General features: G+C 73.1%; 1 protein-coding gene across 2 annotated transcripts; it reads left to right on the forward strand.

The window, feature by feature from the left end:
- Positions 1 to 2548: 2548 nt before the first annotated feature.
- SLC30A3 (solute carrier family 30 member 3) lies at positions 2549 to 8621 on the forward strand. 2 transcript variants are annotated; one of them, XM_068936620.1, is made up of 8 exons: positions 2549 to 2633; positions 5828 to 6036; positions 6111 to 6257; positions 6331 to 6484; positions 7098 to 7302; positions 7476 to 7581; positions 7755 to 7889; positions 7973 to 8621. In XM_068936620.1, exons 1-8 carry the CDS (start codon positions 2551 to 2553, stop codon positions 8116 to 8118), a joined length of 1185 nt encoding a protein of 394 aa, XP_068792721.1. In that variant the 5' UTR covers positions 2549 to 2550; the 3' UTR covers positions 8119 to 8621. The 2 variants fall into 2 exon arrangements, with proteins under 2 accessions (XP_068792721.1, XP_068792722.1); XM_068936621.1 differs by having other exon boundaries at positions 6400 to 6484.
- The last annotated feature ends 118 nt before the right edge of the window (positions 8622 to 8739 follow it).

Below are 8739 nucleotides of genomic sequence, written 5' to 3' on the forward strand. Positions count from 1 at the left end.
CCGGCAGCCCCCGCGCGGCGGCAGCTCCCGGCAGCCCCCGCGCGCCTGCGGCCGGCTGCCCTCGGGCCACAGCGTGCGGTGCCAGATGTCCGTGTGTACGTGTACGGTGTGGACGTGTGTGCCTACAGACTGACACACACACACACACACGTGAAACCCCACACGTGCTTCCCAGGGCGTATCAGACGAGCACATACCGACTGCGTGGCTTCAATTGCTGTTCTTAACCGTTTCTCGCCCTACGGGGCCGGTGGCCGGTCACCCCCCGTCTGCCAAAAGGGCCAGGAGGAGGAGGAGGAGGTGGGCAACTACAGGCCCGGCAGCCTGCCCTCCAGCCCTGGGAAGGTGGTGGAACAGCTCCTCCTGGAGGTCCTCACTAAGCATGTGGAGGACAAGGTGGTGATCGGGAGTAGTGCGCATGGATTCCCCAAAGGGAAATCATGCTTGACCAATCTGATAGCCTTCTCGGCTGCACCGACTGGCTGGGTAGGGGAGGGCAGGGCAGTGGATGTTGCCTGCCTGGCCTTCAGCAAGCCTTTGGACACTGTCTCCCCTCACATCCTCCTCGGTAACCTCAGCAAGTGTGGGTGGGGTGAGTGGACAGCGAGGTGGATGGAGAAGCGGCTGGCTGGCCGAGCTCCGAGGGCTGTGGTCAGTGGCGCAGGCTCTAGTTGGAGGCGTGTAGCTCGCGGTGTGCCCCGGGGGTCAGCACCGGCTCCAGTCTTGGTCAACGTATTCCTCGATGACCTGGAGGAAGGCCCGCAGTGCGCCCTCAGCAAGTTTGCTGCTGCTACTAAAGTGGGGGGCAGTGGCTGACTCCTGAGGGGCCTGGAGCAGCTCTCCTCTGCAGAAAGGCTGCGAGAGCTGGGCCTCTTTAGCCGGGAGAAGAGAAGCCGGCGAGGCGATCTCCCCAACGTGTACCAGTCTGTGAAGTGGGGGGCGAGGGGGGGTGCGTGGAGAGCATGGGGCCAGCCTCTTCTCCGTGGTGCCCAGCGACAGGACAAGAGGCAACGGGCACCAACTGAACCACAGCAAGGTCCATCTGAACCTGAGGAAAAACTTCTGTGCTGTGTGGGTGACGGAGTGCTGGCCCCGGTTGCCAGAGAGATTGCGGAGTCTCCTTCCCTGGAGAGATTCAAACCCGCCTGGCCGCGGTCCTGGGCAACGTGCTCTAGATGCCCCTGCTGAAGCAGGGGCGCTTGCACTAGATGATCTCCAGAGGTCCCTCCCAACCACCTCAGCCACTCTGAGAGTCTGTGAACAGTCGCTCACCCGGCCTGGCCCCACGGCGGGGGCTGCGCTGTCCTGGCCCCTGGCTCCTCCACAGCCTCCGTGGGCTCGGGGCCGACGTGGAGCGCCGGGAGCACAGCCACCTGCCCGGCGAGACGGCGCGGCTCGCTGTGCGTGGGCACGGCATGGGCGCTTGCGGCGGCGCCAGTTGCAGGTGCTGGGAGTAGCTGCAGCTGCAAATGCAGGAACTGGGGGGGAGGTTACAGAGAAAGGAGGTCGGAGAAGGCCAAAGCATCAAATCCTTCACAGCGAGGCCGAGATTTGCAGGTCTTGCAGGTTTTCCTGCGCAAAGCAGGGCCCGCTGTCCGGGTCTGTAAAGCGTGAATCTCCCGCTGTGAGCCGAGGACCTCTGGTTGCAACTGTTTACTTCCCCCTGTGGCTGTTTTGCAGCTCCAGGTGCGGGCTGCACGGCCTCAGCCCCGCTCGCTCCCTTGGGCTCTGTCTGCTCCCCGACCGCTGCAGCCCGGTGCCCGGGGGCCAGCTGGGCCACCGGCTGCAGAGGTCCCTCAACGTCCTCCTTTAAGCCCACACTTTAGTCAGATAAAACACTTCCACCCACAAGGACCCGTTTACATCTCTTCCCAATCTTCTCGTAAGTGACAGCAGATGCTGTGGAAGTGTCCACCCGGGGGGACCCGCTGGGACCGGCCACAGCCCCCGCGCCTGGCCCCGAGTCCGCCCTGCGCCCGTCCACACAGCTGAGAGCCCTGCGTGGGAAACGGCCAGAAATGGGGTTTCCTGGGGCGGCGGGACAGCCCGCGGGACCTCGCCGTGCAGGGCACAGCAAAACGGCCAGAAATGGGGTTTCCTGGGGCGGCGGGACAGCCCGCGGGGTCTCGCCGCGCAGGGCAGGCAGCCGGTCCCGCTTCAGCCCTTTTCCCACGCGTGGGCCCCCCTCCGCCGAGCACCGACCCCCCTTCCAGCCTCGCGTCCCCCCCCTCGGACCCCCAGGTGGGGACCGAGCTGGGCCAAGGCCGGGGGGGGGGGGGGGCTGCTCGCGCCCCGCCCCCGCCCCGCATTGTTCTTCGGCTCCTTTGTGTCCCGGCAAGTCAGCCCTAAGGACGAGACCTGCCCCACGGACCCCCGCCCCGCCCCCCGCCCCCTCTTCCCGGGGTGGGGGGGGGTGCCTGTGCGCACCCAAGTGGTGCCGTCGGGGCGGAGCCATTCCCGGGGGGCGGGGCCATCCGCGGGGGCGGGGCCGTCGGGGGCGGGGCCGTCGGGGGTGCCGGCGGCGGCCGCGGAGCTGCTGGCGCTGCCGGCATGGAGCCCCCGGCCGGCACCGAGACCGCCCGCCTGGTCAGCCCGAGCGGCGGCCGCGCCGACGGCAGCCTGCGCCTCAAGAGGTACCGCCGGCCCCGGCGCCTCCATCCCCCGGCACCGGCATCACCCCGGCGCCTCCATCCCCCGGCACCGGCATCACCCCCGGCGCCTCCATCCCCCGGCACCGGCATCACCCCGGCGCCTCCATCCCCCGGCACCGGCATCACCCCGGCGCCTCCATCCCCCGGCACCGGCATCCCCCCGGCACCGGCATCACCCCGGCACCGGCATCACCCCGGCGCCTCCATCCCCCGGCACCGGCATCACCCCGGCGCCTCCATCCCCCGGCACCGGCATCACCCCGGCACCGGCATCACCCCGGCACCGGCATCCCCCCGGCGCCTCCATCCCCCGGCACCGGCATCACCCCGGCACCTCCATCCCCCCGGCACCGGCATCACCCCCGGCACCTCCATCCCCCGGCACCGGCATCACCCCGGCACCTCCATCCCCCCGGCACCGGCATCACCCCCGGCACCTCCATCACCCGGCACCTCCATCACCCCGGCGCCTCCATCCCCCCGGCACCGGCATCACCCCGGCACCTCCATCCCCCCGGCACCGGCATCACCCCCGGCACCTCCATCACCCGGCACCGGCATCACCCCGGCACCTCCATCCCCCCGGCACCGGCATCACCCCCGGCACCTCCATCCCCCGGCACCTCCATCACCCCGGCGCCTCCATCCCCCGGCACCTCCATCCCCCGGCACCTCCATCACCCCGGCACCGGCATCACCCCGGCACCGGCATCACCCCGGCGCCTCCATCACCCCCGGCACCTCCATCCCCCCGGCGCCTCCATCACCCCCGGCACCTCCATCCCCCCGGCACCTCCATCACCCCCGGCACCTCCATCACCCCCGGCACCTCCATCCCCCCGGCACCTCCATCACCCCCGGCACCTCCATCCCCCCGGCACCTCCATCACCCCCGGCACCTCCATCCCCCCGGCACCTCCATCACCCCGGCACCTCCATCACCCCGGCACCTCCATCCCCCGGCACCGGCATCACCCCGGCACCGGCATCACCCCGGCGCCTCCATCCCCCCGGCACCTCCATCCCCCCGGCACCTCCATCACCCCGGCACCTCCATCCCCCGGCACCTCCATCCCCCCGGCACCGGCATCACCCCGGCACCGGCATCACCCCGGCACCTCCATCACCCCGGCACCGGCATCACCCCGGCACCGGCATCACCCCCGGCACCTCCATCCCCCGGCACCTCCATCACCCCGGCACCGGCATCCCCCCGGCACCGGCATCCCCCGGCACCTCCATCCCCCGGCACCTCCATCACCCCGGCGCCTCCATCACCCCGGCACCTCCATCACCCCGGCACCGGCATCACCCCGGCACCGGCATCACCCCCGGCACCGGCATCACCCCGGCACCTCCATCACCCCCGGCACCTCCATCGCCACACCCGGCACCTCCATCACCCCGGCACCTCCATCGCCACCCCCGGCACTGGCACCTCCATCACCCCCGGCACCTCCACCTTCCCCGACACCTCCACCACCCCCGGCACCGTGAACAGCATCTCCCCCACCCCCGGCACCAGCACCAGTACGTCCACCACCCCCGACACGTCCACCACTGCCAGCACCGGCACCTCCATCATCCCTGGCACTGGCACATCCATCACCCCCGACAACTTCATTGCCCCCAGCACCCGCATCCCCGTACCTCTGTCACCTCCAGTATCCGCAGCCCCGCACCACCACCACCCCCGGCACCACCACTACCCCCGGCAGGTCCATCGCCCCCGGCAGGTCCATCGCCCCCGGCACATCCATCACCCCCGGCAGGTCCATCACCCCCGGCACGTCCATCACCCCCGGCAGGTCCATCGCCCCCGGCAGGTCCATCACCCCCGGCACGTCCATCACCCCCGGCACGTCCATCACCCCCGGCAGGTCCATCGCCCCCGGCAGGTCCATCGCCCCCCGGCACGTCCATCGCCCCCGGCAGGTCCATCGCCCCCGGCAGGTCCATCACCCCCGGCACATCCATCACCCCCGGCAGGTCCATCACCCCCGGCACGTCCATCACCTCAGGCACGTCCATCACCCCCGGCAGGTCCATCGCCCCCGGCACGTCCATCACCCCCGGCAGGTCCATCACCCCCGGCACATCCATCACCCCCGGCAGGTCCATCCACCCGGCACATCCATCACCCCCGGCAGGTCCATCGCCCCCGGCAGGTCCATCGCCCCCGGCACATCCATCACCCCCGGCACATCCATCACCCCCGGCACGTCCATCACCCCCGGCAGGTCCATCACCCCCGGCACGTCCATCGCCCCCGGCACGTCCATCATCCCCGGCACGTCCATCATCCCCGGCACGTCCATCACCCCCGGCAGGTCCATCGCCCCCGGCAGGTCCATCGCCCCCGGCAGGTCCATCGCCCCCGGCAGGTCCATCCGCCCGGCACTGTCGGCAGCACCTCCATCCCCCGGAGCCACCCCCGCCACCCACCCGCCACCCGCCGCAGGCGCCTCCGTACAGCCGGCCCCGCGCCCCCCCCCGGCCCCGCGTCCATCCGTCGCACCCCCGCGCCGGTGCCCCGTCCATCCCCGCTGCCCGCGGCTCCCCGTCCCTCGCTCCCTGCCCGCAGGCACGGCCCTGCACCGGCGCCTCGTCCAGCAGCTCGGGCCGCAGAGCCGGCACCTCCGCCGGGCCCGGCACCGGCGCCGCAGGCATCGTCACGCACCCCCGCACCGGTACCCCCCGCACCGGCACCGCCGCCGTCCGGGCTCCGCTCGTCCCCGCCGGCCGCTGCGCAGCGCGGGGGAGGCGGGCGGCTGCGGCCGTGCGGCGACGGGGACGGCGACGGGGACAGACCCAGCCCCGAGCGCCCGCCCGGGCTCTGCCGGGAGCCCCGCGCCGCCGCCGCCGCTGCCGGGGCGCTCGGCTGCCCTCGGGCCCGGCTCCCCCGGCGCCGGCGCTGCGGCGGGACCCGCCGGCCGGTCGGGCCGGAGCCGCCGCTACCGCCGGTGTCGCTGGCTGCGGCGGGTCCGCGGCCGTCGGGGGCGGCGGGATCGGGCCGCGGCTGAGACCGGCCCGGGGCCCCCCCGCGGCCGGGGCGGCCGGGAGCCCCGCGCTCTGCAGCCGGCCGGGCCACCGGGGCTGCCGGACTGGGGCCACCGGGAGCCACCGGGGCGCAGCCTGGCCAGGTGCCCGGTGCTGACCGCTGCTCCCGCCTGCAGCCTGTTTGCCGGCTCCCGGGACACCCTGGCACCGCGGCCCCCCGGGAAGGGGGCGCAGCCCGCGGCCCCGGAGCTGGAGGCGGCCCTGGCCCCGCGCTGCCACTGCAGCCCCATCGCACCCAGCCCCAGCGGCGGCAGGCTCCAGGCTCGCCGGCAGCTGAGCGTCGCCTGCACCATCTGCTGCATCTTCATGGTCGGCGAGGTGATAGGTAACTCAGGCTGGGGACGGGGCGCAGGGTGCCGGGTCGCTGGGTGCCGGTGCCAGGCGCTCTGTTCCCCGCAGGCGGCTACCTGGCGCACAGCCTGGCCATCATGACGGATGCCGCCCACTTGCTGACGGACGTGGGCAGCATGTCCATGAGCCTCTTCTCGCTGTGGGTCTCCACCCGTCCGCCCACCAAGACCATGAGCTTCGGCTGGCACCGCTCAGGTGAGGCGCTGGGGGGCACGGCGCTGCGGGAGCCCCACGGCCCCGGCGGGCGCTGAAGCTCCCTGTCCCGCAGAGACACTGGGCGCGCTGGCTTCCGTGCTCTCCATCTGGGTGGTGACCGGGGCGCTCGTCTACCTGGCAGCCGCCCGCATCATCAGCGACAACTACGAGATTGAGGCGCGAGCCATGCTGGCCACGTCCGCCGGTGCCGTGGGGGTCAACCTGGTGTACGTCCCTCGGTCACCGCGTCCCCAGCCCTGCGAGCCCCCGCCCGAGCCCTGGCCCACGTGTGTGCCCTGCACCCTGGCCCCGGGGGGCATCTCCCATCCCTTCACCCCCAGTCCTGGCACCCCCCGACACTGCCTCCCCACGCGCATCTCCTGCTCCCTTATTCCCTGTCCCCCCCCCACGCCTGGCTTCCAGCCCCCGCCTGCAGCCGGTGGTCCCGTGCCCCCCAGCCTCCACAGGCAGCGCTCGCCCTCAGCCCTGTCCCCCGTCCCCAGCCCAAGCCCTGGCTCTGGCCTGCACCCCAGCCCCCTTGGGTCCCAGGCCCACGCAAACGCTCCAGCCCCACGCGTACGCCCCAGCTCTGCAGCCCCACGCATGTCCTGGCCCCCCCTGTGCGCCCCAGACCCAGGCGCCCCCGCACAGTGGCTGCTCTGTCCCTGCTGCACCTCCAGCCCTGCCCCACAGTGCGAGGCCGCCCCACGGCTCCCCATTCCCCCACCGCAGCTCTGCTGGGGCCATGGTGTGCCCCCCAGTGCCCCCCTTGCCTGGACGGCCACTGCCTGCGCGCTGGGCCCCAGCCGGCTCGGTGCTGAGCCGCCCTGCTCCCTCCAGCATGGCCTACGTCCTGCACCAGTCCAGCGCCGCCCACAGCCACGGCCCGGGCTACGAGAAGCTGGAGGAGAGCCCCGGGGGCTGCTTGCCCAGCCGTGCCCCCCTGCCCGGCAGCACCAGCGTCCGCGCAGCCTTCGTGCACGTGGTGGGTGACCTGCTGCAGAGCCTCGGCGTCCTCGTGGCCGCCACCGTCATCTACTTCAAGGTGCGTGTCCCTTGGCCCCGGCCGGGCGCCCCTTCTCTGCCCGGGGCGGGTGAGGACTCCCTCGAGCCCCAGGCAAGGCTGCCGTGGGGCACCGGGGCCCTGGGACCCGGCCCCGCGGGCTCCGGCCCTGCTCCTGCCTCGCTGCCCCAGCAGCCTCTGCCTGCTCCCTGCAGCCCCAGTGCAAGATTGCAGACCCCATCAGCACCCTCCTCTTCTCCGTCTTCGTCCTCGGCTCCACCCTCACCATCCTCAGGGACGTCTTCAGAGTCCTCATGGAAGGTGAGTGGTGGCTGGGGAGGGCGCAGGGTGCACAGAGCTGCCAGCCCGGTCGCAGCCTGGGGCAGCCCCGGGTGCCGCTGCTCCCTGGGGGGCAGCCCCGGCTGCCGCCAGCCCCGGCAGGGCAGAGCGGGCCTGGGGCGCGGGGCGGGCGCTCCCTGACCCGCCGGCGGCAGGGGCGCCGCGGGGCATCGAGTTCAACGCGGTGAAGGAGGTGCTGCTGGCCGTGGACGGGGTGAAGGGCGCCCACGACCTGCACATCTGGGCCCTGACGCTGAGCCACCACGTGGTGTCGGTGCACGTGGCCGTCGGTGAGTGCCCGCGCACGCCGGACACGGCCCGCGGCTGCCCGGGAGCCCTGCGCGCCCGGCCTGAGCGGCGCTGCCGTCCCCAGACGCCGGCGCGGAGCCGGAGGCCGTGCTGCGGGACGCCACCGCCCAGCTGCGGAACAGGTTCGGCTTCGCGGCGTGCACGGTGCAGGTGGAGCGCTACCTGGAGGACATGGCAGCCTGCCGGCACTGCCAGGACCCCCGCGCCTGAGCCCCCCCCGCGAGCAGGTCCTGCCCCAGCGCTGCACGCCGGGCTGCACCGGCCCCGCGCTGGGACAGCGACCCCAAGCCTGCGCACGCCTCGCCCTCTCGCTTCCCTTGCGCGCCTGCCTGCAAGGAGGGCCAGCGAGAGGAGGGAGCTCAGCCCCGGCCCCCCGCTGCCGGTTGCGCGCCCCTGTGCTGGGGACGGCGCCGTGCCGGGTGCCGCGGCCCAGGGCTGGCGCCGCTCACAGCCGAGCGGGACGCGGGCGCAGCACCCAGCCCAGCACCGCGGCGCTGTGCCGGGCAGGGGGAAGAGCAAGGAGCGGGGCGAGAGGGGCTGCTGCCGGCCCAGGGCTGGGCCGTCCCCGTCCTGCCTTGGCCCCATCCGTTCCCCCCTGCGTGAGTCAGCGTCTGTTGCACCCGTGGAGCATGTCTGTCTGTCCGTCTTGTTGTGCGAGAACTCCAGCCCGTGGGCACAGAGCCCACAGGCCCCAATAAACTTGTCCGAGAGCAGCAGAGGCGTCGGCAGCTGCCGTGAGGAGGGGACGGGGGAGAAAGGGCTGCCCCAGCCCCGCCAGTCCAGGGCCACCCCGGAGCAGCGCTGCCCCCCACGGCCCTCCCCAGGCACCGG

Source organism: Struthio camelus, chromosome 3 (genome assembly GCF_040807025.1).
Source record: "Struthio camelus isolate bStrCam1 chromosome 3, bStrCam1.hap1, whole genome shotgun sequence".
Taxonomy (NCBI): domain Eukaryota; kingdom Metazoa; phylum Chordata; class Aves; order Struthioniformes; family Struthionidae; genus Struthio; species Struthio camelus.

Bases quoted from the DNA above. Each gene is read 5' to 3' on its own strand.
- SLC30A3 (XM_068936620.1), top strand. From the start codon at position 2,551: ATGGAGCCCCCGGCCGGCACCGAGACCGCCCGCCTGGTCAGCCCGAGC. The intron at 7,303-7,475 runs GTGCGTGTCCCT...TGCTCCCTGCAG, and splicing joins CCACCGTCATCTACTTCAAG to CCCCAGTGCAAGATTGCAGA. The intron at 7,890-7,972 runs GTGAGTGCCCGC...TGCCGTCCCCAG, and splicing joins GTCGGTGCACGTGGCCGTCG to ACGCCGGCGCGGAGCCGGAG.